The 19,857-nt window shown below is 43.6% G+C and overlaps 3 protein-coding genes across 5 annotated transcripts; all 3 read right to left on the bottom strand.

Annotated features, from left to right (window-relative positions):
• Positions 1-228: 228 nt before the first annotated feature.
• On the bottom strand, positions 229-2,110 carry ndufb7 (NADH:ubiquinone oxidoreductase subunit B7). Its single transcript, XM_029503403.1, has 3 exons — positions 1,848-2,110; positions 894-1,062; positions 229-388 (listed from the first exon to the last, which is right to left on the bottom strand). The coding sequence occupies exons 1-3, from the start codon at positions 1,957-1,959 to the stop codon at positions 301-303; spliced, it is 369 nt and encodes a 122-aa protein (XP_029359263.1). The 5' UTR covers positions 1,960-2,110; the 3' UTR covers positions 229-300.
• Positions 2,111-2,255: 145 nt separating this feature from the next.
• LOC115041786 (transitional endoplasmic reticulum ATPase-like) lies at positions 2,256-8,435 on the bottom strand. The gene is made up of 18 exons (XM_029499555.1): positions 8,132-8,435; positions 7,718-7,829; positions 7,455-7,627; positions 7,213-7,355; positions 6,976-7,106; positions 6,487-6,618; positions 6,276-6,378; positions 5,923-6,056; positions 5,675-5,810; positions 5,472-5,584; positions 4,725-4,889; positions 4,448-4,570; positions 4,150-4,362; positions 3,813-3,991; positions 3,572-3,701; positions 3,155-3,313; positions 2,680-2,831; positions 2,256-2,601 (listed from the first exon to the last, which is right to left on the bottom strand). Exons 1-18 carry the CDS (start codon positions 8,152-8,154, stop codon positions 2,496-2,498), a joined length of 2,427 nt encoding a protein of 808 aa, XP_029355415.1. The 5' UTR covers positions 8,155-8,435; the 3' UTR covers positions 2,256-2,495.
• A 480-nt stretch (positions 8,436-8,915) lies between these two features.
• On the bottom strand, positions 8,916-18,626 carry samd1b (sterile alpha motif domain containing 1b). Of its 3 annotated transcripts, none has more exons than XM_029503978.1 (7): positions 17,348-18,626; positions 16,151-16,403; positions 15,776-15,891; positions 12,399-12,441; positions 12,181-12,298; positions 11,376-11,490; positions 8,916-11,265 (listed from the first exon to the last, which is right to left on the bottom strand). In XM_029503978.1, exons 1-7 carry the CDS (start codon positions 18,533-18,535, stop codon positions 11,125-11,127), a joined length of 1,974 nt encoding a protein of 657 aa, XP_029359838.1. In that variant the 5' UTR covers positions 18,536-18,626; the 3' UTR covers positions 8,916-11,124. The 3 variants fall into 3 exon arrangements, with proteins under 3 accessions (XP_029359838.1, XP_029359847.1, XP_029359857.1); XM_029503987.1 differs by having other exon boundaries at positions 12,399-12,438; XM_029503997.1 differs by lacking the exons at positions 8,916-11,265; positions 11,376-11,490; positions 12,181-12,298; positions 12,399-12,441 and adding an exon at positions 14,409-15,147.
• Positions 18,627-19,857: the final 1,231 nt, after the last annotated feature.

Below are 19,857 nucleotides of genomic sequence, written 5' to 3'. Positions count from 1 at the left end.
ATTGTTTAGATTTTTTTTTATATATATCTATATCTATATCTATATCTATATATATACATAGATATACTGCTTGGCTTTAGACACCTTACAATGAATTAAAACTTGCACTTTTACGTTGAAATTTAAGACCCCTCATGAAGAGATTTTAAACTCTTGAAATAAAGTGTTTTGGAGCTGTTATTTATATGGATGGCTTTTCTGGATGATTTATCACTGTTAAGACGGTGATGAAGATTAAACTGTGTTTATTGTGAACAGCAGCTCATATATACAAAGGAGAAGATTTCGAGGATGTACTGATTACGCGGCTTGAGCATTGGCCTCGATTCTCTTCTTCCTCATCTGGAGCCTCCTCTCCCTCTCGTACTCCTTCATGCGCATGACATAGCTTCAGGCAAAGAAACACAGGGTTAATTGTTAGTGACTGTGTGTGCATATCATCAACTTCTCAGAACTATTTGATTATGTTTTTAAACAGGAAATGAATAATCAAGTTTTAAGTGCTGTTAGGAAAATACTGGCAAATGAAACCTCTAAACTACTGTGTTTTGGAGCCTCAGGTGCGCTGGCAAAATAAAATTCCAGGTATCCTTAAGATTTCAGTTCCATTTCCAAAATGAAACATTGGTTGCCACGTTTTCATCATCCTAACAAGATTGAGGTCTTGAACTGTTTGGTCCACAAGTCCATAATATTCCTCAGAAACAGAAGTCACTTAGTGGACCTTGAATACATTAATTTGATTTGTTTTACTGAAACAGTTCCAGCCGGGATTTCAGGTGTTTTGTTTTGGCCAGTATATATATATTTTAATAAATATTATTTAGTCAGTCTGTGCAAGAGAGTAGATTAATTAACAGACTGACATCATAAAAAGATGTGTAGATACTTACTCCTGGTGTTCGCAGTAATCCCAGTCGTGTCTCTCATGTTTGCAGGCCAGGAAGTTGGGCCAGTTGTCCCTCTTACACTTCATGAGTTTTATGAGATAATGGGCACAGTAGTCCCTCTGCTCTAAGGGCAGCTGGGCCAAGTTCATCTGCTCCTGGGTCGCTACCATCTCTGGAAAGCAGATCACAAAACATTTTCAACGACTTTTGCGTACAAAAGTGATTTAGATGTTTCAAATCTTAAGGATTTGCTGAAAACAACATGTATTTTATCTCAATCCTGATTGTTTTATATTCACGCAAAAGCAGAAGATGTGAAAAGGTGACATGAGCAGTGTGCTTACAGAGATAAGGACCTAAACCTACATTTATTCTAAGCCTTACTGTAATTAATCTGTACACGTATTTATAATTACAGAGGGGATTACATCAGAGAAACAAACTATGTATGATGACATATGGGAGTTGTATAGTAAAGTGGGTTTACTATTTGCCCATTTCTATGAAAACAGCGTTGGATTTTTATTTTAATGTTAAAACTGTACAAGAAAAGGTGTTAGATAAACATTACACAGTTATGTATCAGACATACCCTGAAATAACTTAGATCGAACATTTAAATGTTAAAATGTCATAAATAGCTTATGGTTTGTGTAAGACCCTGAAGCTGTTGCAAACATAGATGGCTGATAGCTGACATCCGAAATATTTCTCCGAACATTATTGTTGTTGTTATGTCAGTTCGAACTACTTTTTTTTTTTTTTTAGCTCGGAATAAAAAGTGGGGGGCCGCTATGTGTTTGGCTGACAGCACGTCTCCTCTAACTCCAGTTAGCTGCCACTTAGCACGAAGCTAACTCGGCTAACGATGGACGTGCTGAACTAACCGGGCTAAAAAAGGCCGTTGACGGAAAAGCAGGCTGCTGTAAACACACAGTCTGGAGCGGACCGACGTACCTCTCTCCTTCCTCTCTGCGAAGCCGAGCTGCGGGTCGAACGGGCTCTTCTTCAGCGGGTCCGGCTCGGTGTCGGTCTCGGTGACGTACCGTCGGACCAGGTGAGCTCCCATCGCCGCTGACTCGGTTTGTACGCAGTTTCGGATGAAAACACCGTGTTCACTTTGACCCCGGGGACCGTGCTAATACAGTATTCCCACAGTATTTCTGGTTTCTGCCATTCGGTCACCTCCACAAGCCCCCTGATTGCACTTCCGCCTCTCACCGGAAATAAACACCCCAGCGGTGCGTCACAGAAACACCTTCCCCGCATGGACCAACAACAAGGTTCCGTCGTTTTTTTCCCGGTGACGTTTCGACCAATTTCGTGTTTCATAAAAATGGTTTGAACAATATTCAGATGGAGCCGTAAAGTAATACCTTTGTAAAACATAAAAACATTACTCTCACGGTAAATTTCGTAATTGCATTTGTGAATTCCATTAATAGCAGTATTGTTTACGTCATTGGAAAATTGGAAAAACTGAATCAATTTACATTACCAGTTCCCAATTTTTTAACAACATAATTATTTTCATTTATATTGGGCATGTTCAAAAAACATATTTGTGTATATCAAACAGGTCTTGCTGCTCTTTGATGTAATCGTTCACTGATACAGATCATCATCGCCTTCTTCTCTGTACAGATTTCGCCTCCCTGACCCAGAGCCTGACCCCGAACCGCCAGACTGGGTACCAGAAGCAGTGGGGAACCTGGGTGGAGAAAAAGAACATTTTCTGATGTGACACATGCACATACATTTATATGTATTTGTGTATGCATGTGTGTACCTGAAGTTTCCTAAACCTCGGCTCTGCTGCAGTGTTTGAGCAAACATCTCATATTTCCGGATGTCATTATCACTGACAGAGCGACGGGCAAATCGCATGGCTTCCTCAAAGTGATCTTTTCTGATCTCAGGGACTGGATCAAAATCCTCATCCTGCCCACAGAGAGAAACATTATGACTTGATTTTGTTGATTTTGTTATTGACTATGATTTCAGACTGTGAGTGCATGTGTGTGTTCCAGTGTGCATGTGTGCTCCCAGTCCAAAGGCTAAACATTACAAAATATACAGCCGCCCTTTCGGGAACATCTCTATCTTCCACAGTCAGTTTCCATACTAAGCACTCACAGCCTGGTACTGCTTTGACGAGTGGAGCATGTGTATGTTAGTGTTTTTTATCAAATTGAGAGGGAGCCAATTAGCAATCCCTTGATTAACAAAATAAGTATGGTGTAAAGTACATGCTGTAGCCTGACCATGGGGATGCCTGGTCTCCTCTGCCTCTGACGTTCAGCCTTGATCTCAGCCTCAATGGCCTCACGGATGGCCATCTTACAAGCCCGCTGACATATCTCTGTTAGGTCAGCTCCTGAGAAGCCCTCTGTGATGCCAGAAAGGTAGTCTAGATCCACGTCCTACAGGACGGAAAGAAAACTGGTGTGATATGGAAACAATGGTGCTGTAAAAATTTAAAATCTTTGGATTCATATGCATATTCGTGTGTGTGTGTTTTTGTGTGTGTGAATTTTTTGTTTTCTTCTTAGAGATCTTGGGTTATCATGGTCACTAAAACACAGAAAGACAACTGAAACTATTATTTTTACAGTTTCACATTGCTATTGAAAATATGGATATTGCCTTACAATGAACAAATATGTGAATGTGTGACTAACCCGTGCTACAGGCGACTTGCGTAGATTGGCGTTTAGGATGGCCCTCCGAGACGGTTTGTCTGGGAGTGGGATGTAGATGAGCTGGTCCAGACGACCGGGGCGCAGGATGGCCGAGTCTATGATGTCAGGTCTGGTATAACCAAAATAAAATAAGAGGTAAAATCAGTAAATTCAAGGTATAAGTGCATTGGGGGGAAAAAAAAACATACAGATAAAGGAGAAAAAAACATCACTTGTGCACCTGTTTGTGGCACCAATGATAAAAACGTTCTTCTTGTCGGACATGCCGTCCATCTCTGTCAGTATCTGGTTGATGACTCTGTCGGCTGCACCACCTGCGTCACCAGCACTCCCTCCTCTGGATTTGGCAATGGAGTCCAATTCATCGAAAAACAAGATGCAGGGGGCTGCCTGTCTGGCCTGTGGGCAACGCAGACAAGGAGGTCAGAAGATCATCGTGTTAAAAACAGGAGACTGAAAGGTGATCAAACACAGAAATCTTCTTAGAGTTTAGACCAAAACACCAAGGGCCCTCCCTTCTATTACTATTCATATTTTACAACTTACTCTTCTCTCACCTTATCAAAGACATCTCTGATGTTAGCCTCTGATTCTCCAAACCACATGGTGAGCATCTCAGGTCCTTTAATAGAGACAAAGTTTGCCTGGCACTCATTCGCAATGGCCTTAGCCAGGAGGGTTTTCCCACAGCCTGGAGGGCCGTAGAACAACACTCCACGAGACGGAGTCATCCCAAACTTCAGGAACTTGTCCGGATACTCAACGGGGTACTGAGGAGGACAAGATGAAGTTTGTTGAGCTTTATGTTGGTAGATATGATCGATGTCCGCTGGCATGTGTGTGTGTTTCTTCCACCTGAACAAGCTCTTGTAGTTCCCTCTTGACCTCATCCAGTCCCCCGATATCTTCCCAGCTGACCTGAGGCACCTCTGCAACAGTCTCTCTCAGAGCTGATGGGTTGCTCTGACTCAGTGCCCACTGGGGGGAAAGAGATGCAGCTCTCAAATCAATTCATTCATGAACTAGCTTTTAATGTGAGGTTGACACATTACAAGCTGTACATTCCCTCTTGTAGAGACTTTCTATTTCTGAAAGAGCAAAAAGATGTGTGTGTGTATTCGTGGTTGTGTACTTGGAAGTCATCCATGGTGACAGCGAGCGAGTTGAGCAGGTCAACATCAATAGTTTCATCCTCCAGGTCTATGAAGGTCATCTTCTTGCGAATGGTTTGCAGGGCAGCTTCTGAGCAGAGAGCAGCCAAGTCAGCGCCTACATGGCCATGGGTCTCTTTGGCGATCTGAAATATGTTAAATTACTCAGGGGTCCGCATCCACATAAAGATAGATGCCAGCAGTTGTGGTCGATTTGCAGGATGTAGAATCTCAATTCAAAGCTCCTTCTTTTTGATACGAACAAACATTGACGCTTTCAGACAGACAGTCAGCGATGGCGATAACTGTAACTGTACAGCTACACAAAGTAATGGTAAATGAAATCTGTCACAGCATGATATCTAGAATTGATCATAGGACCTTGATCTCCTCACAGTCAAAAGAAATGCAGGGAAAAGAGTATCAGACAAAAAGCTGAATTAGATTCTGGGGGAAAACTGTCGTAGAATAAACATGTCATGCCAAATGATCACCTCTCCGACAAGAGTCTGAAATCTAAAGTTATTTAGTTTACTGTCACATAAGAACAATAGCAACATGAAAGAAAAAAAGAAAGTGGAACAATACATTTGGCATCGAAAGGGTGACTTAAAAAGTTAGTAGCATATATTAGTTAAGCAATGAACCAATTGTATCCGTAATTTTCATTTCCATTCGGGTGAGATCAGTGTCTTTTTCCAGCCATGCAAAATTTCACACTTTCTCACCCTCTCCAAGTCGACGTCATCAGCCAATTTCATGTTTTTGGTGTGAATCTGCAAGATCTCCAGTCTACCAGTGGAATCTGGGATTCCAATGTCAATCTCCCGATCAAACCTGCCTGGAGACACGGGTCACCCTGTGAGTGAAAGTGTTTGGTTGTGTGTGTGTGTGTGTGTGTGTGTGTGTGTATAGCTGTGTCTGTCCTGACCAAAACGTCTCAGAGCAGGGTCCACGCTGTTGGGGCGGTTTGTGGCTGCCATGACGACCACATGAGCCCTTTGCTTGAGGCCATCCATCAAAGTCAGGAGCTGGGATACTATGCGCCTCTCCACTTCACCATGGGTCTACACTCACACACACACAAACACTTGATTTTACAGGTGTGACACTGTTTCTACACATATGCTAATCAGATTCAACACAAAAAGGCTTCCTAACTCATTCGTTGTTGTTTACCTTCTCTCTCTTGGGAGCGATGGCATCCAGCTCATCAATAAAGATGATGGCTGGAGCATTTTTCTCCGCCTCCTCGAACGCCTTTCTGAGGTTACTCTCTGACTCTCCAGCCAGCTTACTCATGATCTCAGGGCCTTGTCACAGAATAATTCACAGCATGAAACATGCATTTTCTCCTACACAGAGACATTAATAGAAAGATCTGAGTACATCTGAATTACTAATCAGATTCTAGCAGAGTTTTTGTATACATTATTTTGAAAATGATTCACTGTGTCAGAGAGGTATCGGCTCATTTCCCAATTTTTTCCGATGTGAAAATGATTTTACTGTGTCACTGAAGAAAGCTTCACCATTGATCAGGAAGAAGAAGGCACCGGTTTCATTGGCCACCGCTCGGGCCACCAGGGTCTTCCCTGTGCCTGCAGGGCCATACAGCAGGATACCTCTGGGGGGCTGACAGAGGGGAAGGACAAACACACTCAGTCATGTAAAGAGCAATATCTAATGTCAGAATGTGAAAGGCCGATTGGTAGGGAGGGTAAGTGTGTGTGTATGTGACACCTTAACACCTATGGCCTTGAAAAGAGCCGGGTGTCTGAGAGGAAGTTCCACCATTTCTTTGATATGGGCCAACTGCTTTCGACAGCCTCCAATGTCGTCGTAGCCAATGTCATTGAGGCTTTCCTCCTCATCCTGCCACCAGACAGAGGATTGCAAGACTTGGATGTGGTGGATTCTGTTCTCTACTGTTATTATGATCAATACAGCCTCCCAATGTTAATAGGTGTACAATAAATCAACTAAATTGGAGGACTTGGAACGTTAGACAAAACTTCTTTAAAAATTGATGGGACTGCTTTCCTTGCTGTAGCCTGACTCATACCACACGGTCATTTCGAACCAGTAACAGACAAAATAGCATAATATTTTTTTTTAGCGATGCTTCAACAATGATGAACAAGTAAAACTAACATCCACCTTAGAGTGGCCACTGAGTGTTAACACAAACTGATGAAACAAAAACTGCAGGCTCATAAATTACTCACAGACCTCTCTTTTGATTGGTTCACCCTCACAGTATATGACAGTGTCTGGGGCAACGATGCAGTGGGGGCTCGGGTCCGTCTCCACCACCTTGAACTCCACGGCCCGCATGTTCCCCCTCACCAAGAAGATGTCCCCTGACAGCACAGATGACAAGTGACTACATGCAGCAGCATTTGAATGTGTTCAGGGGGCCGTTGCTGTGACGGTTGCCAACAACCATCAGCGGAGGTGTTGTGGTACCTTTGTGTACGGGGCGGTAAGCCTCCAAAAAGTACGGCTTGAGGAAAACCTCAAAGAGGCTCCCAGTCAGGCCCTCAATGGTATCATCTATAGGGAGAACGTGGATCTTTTTGCCATACTTTATATCAGGGCAGGCGTGGATGCTGTGATTTGAAAAGAGACACACACATCAGCAGGTACCCATAAGATTCCTCCTAATCAGTGTTGTCAAACCCCACATTCGAATGGGCTGTGAGAGCTACCTGATGACATCGCCAAGCCGCACACGCAGGTTGCTGCGTGTTACACGATTCATCCTGATCCGTTCATCTCCGCAGCTGTCATCAGTCAGGACGATACATACCGTCTGACGTTGCTTGCGCCCTCTCAGCACCACCGTGTCCCCTCTGAAGAGCTGCAGCTCCTCTGTTTTATTCTGGCGGGCAAAAACACGCAACACAAACATGGATAAGTCAAAGACCAAATACACACAGGCCTTTGGTTTACATTTGCACTTCGCACACACCTGCGACAAGTTGACAATGCTGCTGTCCTCATTGAGAACTTCATCCACAATGAGCCTGTTTGGTCTGTGTTTCTGCTTCAGAATGGCCGTGGAAAAATCCTCTCCCTTTGGGCTTCCAAACAAGAGGCCAATTACAAATCTCTCACATGCAAGCTCTATGCTTGTAGCTCTAATTTCCTCATGTGACACTGAGCTGTATTTAGACTCTACCGCTCTGCACGTACCAACTCCATAAGTGCTTTGATATGTGGAAATTCCTTATTGATTAATCAGTGCTTTTTGAGATTGGTAGATTTCAAGATCTAATTTTAATTTAATGACACAAACATGCACTGGAAAACATGTTTCAATAGAGCAGAGCACGTGCCTACACACATGAATAAATCTCCACACATACGCAGCTGTCACACTCACTCTGCACTTCCTGACGTTGGCATGACTGCTGTCCTTTGTCTTGTCAAATTTCAGATATCTTCAGTTTCTCAAGGTTTTCTTGCTCACTGTCGTCTTTGGTTGTCTGCTGGGGTATATTCAGGAGTTGTTCTGGTATGAACCGATTTCTCGTCTGATCACTGCCAAAGGTTTCAAGATCAACCTGATCTGATCTGCCCTGCTCTGGTTTTGGTCTTCCAGAGGCCAAAACATTCACAGCAGAGAGTCTCCGTGTTTTCTTTTACCCTTTTTTTACTTGAGCCACCATGTTTGTGAGAGCTGCAGCCTGTCTATTCATCCTTGGAGATATTAATATGCTACCCTGTGTTGTTTGTAACCCCATCATGTGTACGCACACACTTTCAGTCTGACAAACACACACACACAGATCCCATGCAAGCGCTTACCTTGGAGATCATCCCAGGCCAGATATAGCATGTTATTTCCTCCTCCCTTTGCTTCTAAGCAGCAAATTCAAGCCCAAGTAACAAGAGGGTTGTGGTGAAAACTGTCTGACTGGGTGTGAAATATTTATGGGTCAAAATAAATGCTGCAGGGAGCCTTTCTCTCATTCTCTGGATCTCTGGGATATAAAAAAAAAACAGCTGCTAAGTTGCTTGGAATTGTTAGTGGATTCACTCCATCACACACACATTTATGTTTATGTCTGCAGGAAACATATACACACAGCCCTCACAATCATAAACAGGTGTGGTGTAAACTTTAACAAACAGGAAACTGATTATCACACACTGTAGTGCTTTAATTGAGACTTTTATTACTAAAACTGTCCTTTAACAAATAAGAGGAAACAAGCGACAGGGATGTACGGTACATCTCCATGTGAGAATCAAACAGCTCTCCAAAAAGTTTTAAGAGATCACCAATCAACTGTAAAAACTTGATGTGTTCAATGAAGGAAATTTAAAGGGTTTTATGTCGACATAAACCTCATTGTGTGGAGAATGGACTGAAAACATAATAGAAACTAACAGATAACACAAATGAAATCAAGATAATGACGGCAAATAAAAACTGCTGCAATACCAGGAATGTTGAGACAGTGCAGTTGGAATGACAGTTCGACAGCATTTGGTTTCAGGTCTGACCAGCAAAAACACTTCAAAAATGCTGGTGGCATGAGTTCATTGATTGACTAAGCTTTACCCTGCGATAACATCTTCCAGTAAGATAAAGTTACTCCAATAATTTACAAATGGCTTATGTATTGAATGGAGTATATTTCGGTATATTTACATTCATTTTTCTATATATAGATATAATCTATATCTATAGATATAGTTTAGAGTTGATTGTACTGCTGATTTCACTTGAGTTAGCTGGTGCATTTGATCGACATTTTTGCCCTCGACTCTGGAGCCAGTTTCACAAAGATATTTTCAAATGACTGGTGATGTATCTTCACCTTTTAATTTTACTCATAGATGAGTCTGAATGGCCGCTTGTATAGAAATTATTTACATGTGAGCATTTACACACAGTCACTGAATAACTGAATAGCTAGCTCAGCCAACAAAAAAAAAAAAAAAAAAAAAAAAAAAGTTAGCATGCTAAATATGAATTATTTTGAGCAAAGGTTCCAGGTAATTTGAAATACAGCCACCTATGTGACCTTTGTGTACCTGTGACCTAAAATATTATCAGTGCTCTTCAAAATAACTAAATATCGCAGAAGCACTTTTCATGAAATAACAAAATTTCTCAATTGCAAAGTGTTGCTTATTTCAGTAAATATCAGGTTAGCATAATCAGATATTTCCCACACAATATTATACATAATACATATTTAGCCAAGTACGCATTCCTATAAGTACGCAGCTATAAACGTAACATTTATAAAAGCTGTATTTTGCTCTTGTTCCATTGTAATTTTTGTAAACTGATCTTCCTTTTTCCATACGTCATTGTTCTTGATTGAACAAACGTTTTTTAGCAACAGAGTTCCACGTTGACCTTTGACCTTGGGAGCTGTAATGGTGAAACTTTAATAAATGAGGCAACGTTTTTACTCCAAAATTAAGAGGTTTTTTCCCCTCTATCTTATTTTTGTAACTATTGAATCTGCTGAAGTCAAGTGAGTGAAGTGTTTGGACTTGGTTGTGGAGCCACCTGTGTCACTGACTTAAAATAATCAATTTGTAATATTACCTAGAATTCATAGGAAATTTGTACTTCAAGTGCCATACAGTTTTGTGTGAGAGATAAATTTAGGAGTCAACAATGAAGTGCATCCATCTTTGTGAAACCAGATCCTGATCTGGTGATACATGGGCCGGAGCAGATCATGACTAGAGCTTTTTGAAAACATGAGGATATGTCCTAAATTTTCATTAGAGACATCTTATGACACAGAATCAACTACCTGATCTACAAGGTAAGTCACCAACAATGTGAGACTGTTGTTACATTAACCAACCATTAAACAGAATCTCAACCATCTACTCCAGTTAAAGGAACGCATTCAATTTGGTCACTTCTAATGTGCCTCAACATAAACGCACCACAAACTTTTGCATCCCAGACCCATTAAAAAAACAAAAACAAAAACAAAAAAAACCACAAAAATAACAATGACCTAGTTTAACCATGAAATAACAATTTAAAGAAACCATCTTGCTGTTTAATGAAAAAAAGTGCACGATCATTGTAAATGAAAAGAAATTGCATGGCTGTTTTGATGGGCAGTGCCTCAAAATTTTACTTTAGTTTTTCCCCTCCAACACTCATGCTCCATTGGGTAGAAATTCCTTTGTTGTTGTTCAGGAAATCCAGTCTCGTCTGTCTGGACCACAGACTTGTAGAGGGCCAGGAAGAGAAACACAGGTGTGTGCATGTACGTTTTCACAAAATGAAGTACACTGTTCTATATATCATGCATGCATTTTTATAGGATTATTTGAGTTACACTTATGTACAAGTAACCAGTCTGTATTTCATGTGTACTGTATATGTTGTTAGCAGTCATCGTCAAAGTGTGTTTTCTGCAGAACCTTTACATGACGCTCATAGATCTTGAGGGCAGGGCCAAGCCTGATCGACAAGCCGGTCAAGACATCATTACGCTGCATGAGGAGGAGAGACTTGCCATCGATTTCCTAATGAAGAGAGCAAAGCAATGTGGGAAGGTGGACGTGGGTTAAAGTTTAAACTGTGGCTCCTTTCTGTGCTGCCCTCTTGTGGTTGTTACTGGAGATTGGCGTCTCACCTGGGTCCTGAAGGCAGCCGCTTGCTCAGGGAAACCTGCTGCTGTGAAATAGCTGACCACATCAGACACTGTCCAGTCCACTGGACTCCCACTGGCCCCCACAGACTTCATAAGCCTACAAATATGAGAGTGAGAGCAGTTCCACAATTTCTACTGTTATACCCTGTTTTAAGATGGGATGCATTAATATGCAGTTTTTTATACAAGATTTATTAAATGTGTATTTGGTACTTATGGTTGGTTTTGAACCACTCTTGTTGACACGAGCTGTGCAGGCTGCTAAAGGTATGTACGCGGGATATGATATGAATTTTAATGTGTTTTACTGCTTGACTGTATACATAAGTGTGTGTAGTCTTGCGCCCTGTTGACAAGAATGGGTAAGTAGAATAAGTTGCACAACGTATAGAGTACCATGTATATAAGTGTGACTCCCTACTTTTCACCCTTTGTGTTTCTCATTTTCTCTTGTGGTGTGATATTTTTTTTATTTTAAACCATCAACTTATTACTTAACTGTTTTTTAGCCACATACTGAATACTGATGTATATTGTATTGTTTCCATAGGGAACATCTAAGAAGGGGACAACAGTTCAAAAGTGGACTATGGAGACAATCTGGCCTGCTTACATTGTATTGTTGTGCCACCCCTAAAATAACTAAAGAAACAAGAAGATCTTATCTCACATTGATATCTGCTTCAGCATGAAAAGATATCTATTTAAATCTATTTAATCTGTTTTTAATCCATCCATTCTAGGCAGGTGCAGAAACTGTAGCAACCAGTTTGTCTGCTGCACTTACCCTCCACTGCTAATATCTCCATTCATCCCTCGCTCTTCAGGCTGGCCAGAGTCTCTCGGGGAAGCAGTGGGTGTGAGCAGGCAGGACAACACACTCGCCTCTGTCTTGCACTCCAAGTCTAAGTGAAAAATGAAGTTCAGTGTCGTTCTCTCTTCTCAGCACTACCCACCAAACAGCTGCACGTTCACATTTTGAGGTGCAAGTAGAGCAGGACTTACTGGTAAAGTTTTGGGAGGTGTGGTTGGGTCTGTCATGCTGCTGCTGAAGGAACACACAGGATCAGAAAAAGATGCAAATAGCAAAAAGAGCGTGACCAAAAAAAAAAACTAAAAAACAAAACAAAACAAAAAAAAGCAAAGCCAGTATCTATCACCTGGAACAAATCAAAGCTGAAGACATGTTATTGCATTGGAGGCAAAAGCATTTGAAAACAGAGGGACATGACCTCCAGCCAGAGAAGCTGACATCATGACATGCAGTGGGTACGGAAAGTAATCAGAACCCCTTAAATCTTTCACTTTGTTAAATTGCAGCCATTTGCTGAAGTCATTTAAGTTGATTTTTGTCCTCATTAATGTACACACAGCACCCCACTTTGACAGAAAAATAACTAGACATTTATGCAAATTTATTAAGCAAAAACTTAAATCACATGGCCATAAGTATTCAGACCCTTTGCTGAGCATTGAGTGGAAGCACCTTCTTGGAAATGATGCAACAAGTTGTTCACACCTGGATTTGGGGATCCCCTGCCATTCCTCCTTGCAGATCCTCTCCAATTCTGTCAGGTTGGATGGTGAACATTGGTGGACAGCCATTTTCAGGTCTCTCCAGAGATGCTTGGTTGGGTTTCAGTCAGGTTTTGTTCTGAAGCCACCACCTACTTATTTTAGCTGTGTGCTCAGGGTCATTGTCTTGTTGGAAGCACTCTGAGCACTCTGGAAAAGGTTTTTGTCCAGGATATCTCTGTACTTGGCTGCATCCATCTTTCCTTCAGTTGCAATCAGTAGCCCCCCTCCCTGCAGCTGAAACACCCCCCCACAGTGTGCCTCGCTGTTGGGATTGTATTGGGCAGGTGATGAGCAGTGCCTGGTTTTCGCCACACATACCACTTAGAATTAAGGCCAAAAAGTTTGATCTTGGTCTCATCAGACCAGAGAATCTGATTTCTCATCATTTGGGAGTCCTTCATGTGTTTTTGGCAAACTCTATGCGGGCTTTCAAGTGTCTTGCACTGAGGAGAGGCTTCTATCGGGCCACTGTGCCATAAAGCCCCGATTGGTGGGCGGCTGCAGTGATGGTTGACTTTCAAGAACTTTCTCCCATCTCCCCACTGATCTTTGGGTTCTTTATGGCTCTCATCAAGGCTCTTCTCCCCCAATTGCTCAGTTTGGCCAGACAGCGAGCTCTTGGAAGACTTCTGGTTGTCCCAAGCGTCTTCCATTTTAGGCTCTCAGGAATCTCAAGTGCAGCAGAAATTCTTTTGTAACCTTGGCCAGAGCTGTGCCTTACCACAGTTCAGTCTCTGAGCGCTTCGGGAAGTTCCTTCGAGCTCATGATTCTCATTTGCTCTGACATGCACTGTGAGCTGGAAGGTCTCCTATAGACAGGCGTGTGCCTTTCCTAATCCGGTCCAATCAGTTTAATCATACACAGCTGGACTCCAGTGAAGGTGTAAGACCATCAGAAGAAATGGACAGCAGCTGAGTTAAATATACGAGTGTCACAGCAAAGGGTCCAAATATGGCTGTGTGATATTTCAGTTTTTGCTCTTTAATTAATTTGCAAAAAGTTGTCCTGAGAACAACGTTTGAAATCATCCCCTCCATATTTTGGATAAGATCACATTTTGTCCTTTTCACATCTTGTTTTTCCACATCTATCAATAGTGATCTATGATCTTATGACAGTACTGTACATTTTATCTCAACTATTAGATCTGGCTTGATGTCGCCTTAAGCAGATATGCAGAGAGGCCTACAGAAATGTGTGCTCAAGCGTTTGTCTTGTCTCCAGATCTGCCTAAGGATCTTCCAGAACTCCAGTCCTGTCTATTGGTAAATCATCTGGAGTCCCTCATGAAGTTGCTACGAAACACACAGGCCTGTATCAGCTGGTGATATATAAAGATACGTGTATCGGTATAGCAGGATGTTTTTTCAGAACAAGACCTTTATTCAGTTGACCTTTTGATTTGATTAAAAGGTGACCTCTAAAGTTTTATACCAGTGAAAGCAAGTTGGAGCAATATTTTAATGAGTGGGCCCTTGATTTATTATGTCTGTGCACACACACCAGGACACAGATGCATGCAGGTGAAGAAATGTATCGTCCTTAGGGTACAGATCAACAGGTGGTAGTGATGAAACTACACTGCTGGAGGTTTACAGATATATAGCAAAAAAGACAACGATTGCAGAAATAATCTTTTTTCATGAGTCCGTAAAGTCCAAAATGAAGGAACAAGCAGGATGCATGTCCATAATCAGCCATTACCTGCACATAGAGCAGTTAACTATATATAAATGCCAAGATGATCCTTAAAAGTGCCAAATTAACATGAAAATGGTTTTTGCCCAAAATCTTTCAAATCAATATTGTTATTGAATTAATTACAATATAATTATAATCCATTTCCCATTTGTTTCTTTTTTTCGAAAAGTGCAGGATATATTTTAGTAACATGCTGTAATACATACAGAAAAAAAAACAAATGCAGCATGTACTCTTTTCTCACAGACATCTCGGAAGAATATCTACAATGTCAATGCCCTGACTTCAACATATAAATTATATATCAAAAAGCTATATAATATTTGTAAGTGGATAATAACCCGTATATGTATTTCTTCAGTTCATTCCACACAACAGCTGTTGTTGCTGCCTCTGCCAGAGATGTGAAATGCATCACTGTGTGCACAACACAAGTCATCGGGGGTTCAGAACCACATAAAATGTTTTCATGAACTGCAAGCAAGATAAATCATGGATGTGTCTTAATTAGGCCGTAAAATGGACATTTGGGAATGAAAATGTCACTGATTAAAATTGATGGTGACAACATACACACAAAAAAAAAACAGTTAAGTAAATAAAGTAAATACAGTTGAGTGAAAATGCGATGTCAATAGTTTCGTGATTATTAAATGAAATGCCATTCAAGCATTCAGGGCTCAGTCTGGCCTCATTGATTCAACTTCTCAGTGTGAAGATGAATGAGGTTCATCGTACTCATGTTTTACCCCAACACAAGGGGGGCAGTAAACTCTCTGACTCTGTAAAGCAATTGCCTGATTGCAGCAACAACTGAGATGCAACGACATGCTTAAGTGTACGATTAAAGCACTTGGGATGACGACATTACAGAAGAATTTCCACAATATTGTCCCAAAATTAGCACTACGGCTACAGCTTACTTGTGAATGCATTGCTATTATATTTTATATAATATGCCAATATAATTCTATGTGAAGGAATGAGATTTTTTTTAATTTAAGGCCTTTTGTTGATAACATCTTCACCCCCAGGGCAGAACCCCATGTTCAAGTTGTTTTGGGAATAAGAACCAACAGGATAAGTACATTCTTGTACTTACTGGTGCTGCTATATGTAGCTGATCCGAGATGACAGCTCTCTCCTCCACCTGTGCGCTGTTAAGCTGCGGCTCGCCCTCCAGTTTTGGAGATGGTGTCCGAGTGAGTGAGTCTGTCCCTGATGGATCAGCAGCCAAATGCAGAAGGAAAGAGGGGAATCAGATTATTAACAACAGGAGGAAAGAGTAACAACCACCCAGAGGCACAGGCTAAAAAACAAGAGTTAAAATTAAAGCTCATAAAGTTGGATACAATAGAGACTTGGATATCTCAGTTAAATTTGAATTTAACCTGTGTGAACCAAAAATCACCAAATTGTTTTATAGCTGGAAGTAGGAACTGTAATTCTGATCAGGCTATTTGTTTTAAGCACACACCTTTGCCACCACCGCTCTGCTGCTGCTGCTGGGGATGAGGATGAAGATGAGGGCTCTCCTGCTTTGATGGTGTCTGGATCTCAGCATCTTCTGTGGTTTTCTCAATGAGCTCTGGTTCAGTTGTCATGGCTACCGGGGATAGTCCTCCCTCCTCATCCGAACTCCGGGGATCGTCCTCCTCCTCTTCCTCGTTCTCTTCTTCACTGCCTGTTTCCATTGGCTCATCGGCCTGGGCAGGAGGGGAGGGCGGTGGCTGCAATGACATAAAGTTGTTTTTTGTTTTTTTGTTTTTTTTTTTCGCCTTGACAAAAAGGGGGAGCAAAGTGGAGGTCAACCAGTGCGCCTTCATCGAGTTTGATCCAAGTTCTGGATCGGGATTGTGGCTCATTGTAGCTACAATCGATGCAGCACGTTTAGTCTGCTGCGCCTCTTCGGGGCGGAAAGAGTAGATAAAACAACAACAACAACAACAACAACAACAACAACACACAAGAGAAAGAACAGACAGCCGCCCACCGTAGCCAACTCCAGTCTGTACAGCCACCGGGGAAGGAGAGAGGGAGGAGAGCGCGCTGTCAGACACCATACAAAGGATTTAATGAGGCATGAAACGGGAGGGATGCTGAGACAAGACAAAACAAACCAAACTGTGGGTTCGGATCCGTTTCATAAAACACAAAATGTCATCTGCATGGGCAAACGCTATGCTTGACCGGCTGATCGGAGAGCAAAAGCGGGCAAGTTTAGGCGGCCGCCGCCTCTGTAGTGCGCGGCAGGCCCGGACTCAAGTTCCTGAGAGGGGAACGAAACCGCTGCGGACCCCGAACCAGGAGAGACTCTCTTTAAGGTGCGCGCGCACACATCCAGAGATCCAGGTTGTGTGTGTGTGTGCACCCTATGTAACCGTGCAAGAAGCCGATCCACACACACACACACACACACACACACACACACACACACATCTGCCGAGGCGGTACAGAACAAACGCGCACGGTCGCATCCGCCGACAACGGTGACACAAAGCGAAATAAATCATCTGAAAAACGAGACGAAAACACTTTTGTAGTGAAAACACTGAGGTTCAACGAGAGGAAAGCTTTGCTGAGACTAGCGGAGCGCGTCCCGGTGCTGCCCCTGATGCCAACAGCGCCGAACGCGCTCCGGACGTGGAGGAAATACTAAGTTGGCGGTGCCCACCTTCTTCCCCGGCTGCCTGTCCTGCAGTGCGCTCTTTGCGAGTCTGTCAGCGGACGCATTCTTCGGCTCCTCCACCGCCATCCCCCTGAGAGGAAGAGTAATGTTCCCGCAGCGGGTCCTGCGCAGCCTGCCTCTCGCCACCTCTCTCTCCATGACCACTTTGACTTTGCCACGGGTCAGCTTCTCCTCCGACAGCCGCTCCTGGCTGCTCAGATAGCCCAGGATCTCCTTCAGCTCCAGCGGCTTCATGTGGCCTCTGGTCGCCGTGGCTGCGGCGGAGGCGGAGGAGGCGGCGGAGCCCCCCCCTCGGAGGCTCCTCTCGGACAGGCTGCGAACAGAAGCCACCGATTTGTCGCCCGGCTCTGAGTTGGCGTGGCTCCCCGCCGGTTTGAAGCCCCCTCCTCCGACGCGAACTTTGGGCTTGGGGGGCTCGGTGTGCCTCTGCTGCGGGGGGAGGCTGCCGACGCTCCCGGAGCAAGTTTTGCTCTGGGTGTCAGCCCCGGACGGAGCAGCCTCCTTCCCCCCGCGAAGTGCATCGGTTTTGCTGGGCGCTGACCTGACGCCTTCACCGGCGTCGCGTGCGCCTGTTCTGTGGCCGACACCGGGCGCCGGGCACCCCCCCACCCCCTGCTGTCCTAATCCCTTGTCTCTCTGTGCACTTGCTTTCTCCTCTTTACAGCCGCTCCCGACAGCGCAGCCCGTTGTTGCGCCACAACTGAGGCTCTCGTTTCCGCTACTTCGGCTGGAGGCAGCCTTGAGCTTCTTGCCAGCGGTGCAGGCTGATGTTGGAGTGTGGGGACCGGGGCTGGGCTCCGAGTCCTCCTGGTCGGTGAAGCTGTGCGCGCTGTCGCCGTTGTTGTTCAGATGGTCGTGTTTGGTCCGCTCCCTCGCTGCCTCCGCGCCGCCGCCGCCGCCGCCGCCGCCAGCAGCCGTCAACTCACTCTTCTTTCTGCTTTTCCTCTGCACCTTAGCCGCGTTTCGGTACGATATGGACCCCTTGTAGCTAACTTTGAGCACCGTCTGCTCCTGGATCAGTTTTTCCAGTTCTGTCCTGGTTCGGTCCGGGTCTGACCCGTGTCGTCTCCGGACCATTCGACAAATCCTCTCCAGATCCGGACGGGCTTTCCTCGAGCGGAGGGAGTCGATTGTTTCCAGGATCCACTCTCGGTACTTATTGGGCTCGGACATCTTCTCCTGTGGGTGCGGATGGGCTTCGGCCCGGGTGCGTCTTCTCCTCTGTTGTTTCACAAGTGACGCTGTGTCAAAGCTGGGAAGCCAGAGTGCGATCCCCGGCAGGAGAATGAGGACGGAAGCCCGGCTGGTACGCCTGCGTTCGTTGGCCACATTGTGCGCTTAAGGTAGACCGAAGATGGCGCCTGGGTCTCCGCCACAGACGCAAATGTAATGGCATTTAAGGTGGAATTGGCCCTCCTTTAGCGCATCGCAGATGTTCTTTGTTCGCGATCTGGACCCGATCACACCGCAGTTTGTTTTTTTTACACTCGACAATCTGTAATACCAGTTATTTGGTTTTAAGCGTTAAGGCGAATCAACTACAGCCAACACGGATGTCACAGATTGGACTACAATTGTGTGTCCGTGTGAGTCCTCTGGAGCGGCAACAACACAAGACCACCGGGCACATTTCAAACGCCTCATCTAGTCACTTTTCTCCAACTTGCAGCTGATGAAGCAGCATCTGTCCGAACAGCACCAGCAGGAATCAAACTCGGATCCAGGAGAATTTTACCAGTAAAACTTTATTCGAATGATACTCATGTTGCAAAATATTACACTTCGTGTTTTATGTCACTGTTCCCGTGACTTTAGTCGCTTCCCTTTGCAGTGTGTGCGTGTGTGTGTGTGTGTGTGTGTGGGGGGGGGGTTAACATGGTTTACATTGGGGTCTCGTTTCCCTAAAAAGTGCAACAGTATGAACCAGCATTGTGCCTGCATCGAGAGGAAGTTATATCACTGCAAAAACATCGAGGAGACAAGAACTTCAAACATTTGTCCATGATGATATAGCAACATTAAACCTGACATGGAGGCGATAGAGTATGAATGCTCAACATGTGGTTTATTATAATAATAAGAGGTTTGCAAATTAGGCCATAACAACCAATAAGCCCGTTGATGATTACTTAGGTATGTACTCAACCTGGGTCCTCTGATTTTGATTCAGATTAGTTGATAACGGTGTTTTCTAAGATTAGCCAATGCTCAGCCATTGACCATTGAAAATAAAAGGGAGAGAGGGAATTTAACACCAAGGCGCTATAAAAGTTATGTGTGTCGATCAATGGCCAATGTTCCTGTGAAGTGATCTCTTAAATTAAATAAACAAGTGTCTTTTAGAGTTCACACATTTTGAACTGAAAGTCTGCATTAGCAAAGAGATCAAAAAAGGTGATATTGAACTGTATTGTGGGAGGCTACGCCAGACTTTTTAGAGCTTGACCTCTTACAAAGGAACTGAGGATGTTTTGAAGACAAATGTCAGATTGATG

This window comes from Echeneis naucrates, chromosome 1 (genome assembly GCF_900963305.1).
Source record: "Echeneis naucrates chromosome 1, fEcheNa1.1, whole genome shotgun sequence".
Taxonomy (NCBI): domain Eukaryota; kingdom Metazoa; phylum Chordata; class Actinopteri; order Carangiformes; family Echeneidae; genus Echeneis; species Echeneis naucrates.
The sequence above is the reverse complement of the archived record's forward strand: the minus strand, read 5'-3'. Positions and strand labels throughout refer to the sequence as shown.

Excerpts from the sequence above, each read along its gene's own strand:
- samd1b (XM_029503978.1), bottom strand. The coding sequence starts at position 18,535 with ATGTCCGAGCCCAATAAGTACCGAGAGTGGATCCTGGAAACAATCGAC. Across the intron at positions 16,404-17,347 it reads ACAGGCAGCCGGGGAAGAAG|CCACCGCCCTCCCCTCCTGC; the intron begins GTGGGCACCGCC and ends ATGTCATTGCAG. Across the intron at positions 12,299-12,398 it reads CACCTCCCAAAACTTTACCA|ACTTGGAGTGCAAGACAGAG; the intron begins GTAAGTCCTGCT and ends TTTTTCACTTAG.
- ndufb7 (XM_029503403.1), bottom strand. The coding sequence starts at position 1,959 with ATGGGAGCTCACCTGGTCCGACGGTACGTCACCGAGACCGACACCGAG. Across the intron at positions 1,063-1,847 it reads CGCAGAGAGGAAGGAGAGAG|AGATGGTAGCGACCCAGGAG; the intron begins GTACGTCGGTCC and ends TCTGCTTTCCAG. Across the intron at positions 389-893 it reads GATTACTGCGAACACCAGGA|CTATGTCATGCGCATGAAGG; the intron begins GTAAGTATCTAC and ends CTTTGCCTGAAG.
- LOC115041786 (XM_029499555.1), bottom strand. The coding sequence starts at position 8,154 with ATGCCAACGTCAGGAAGTGCAGA. Across the intron at positions 7,107-7,212 it reads TTACCGCCCCGTACACAAAG|GGGACATCTTCTTGGTGAGG; the intron begins GTACCACAACAC and ends CTGTGCTGTCAG. Across the intron at positions 5,585-5,674 it reads CCCTGCTCTGAGACGTTTTG|GCAGGTTTGATCGGGAGATT; the intron begins GTCAGGACAGAC and ends CCGTGTCTCCAG.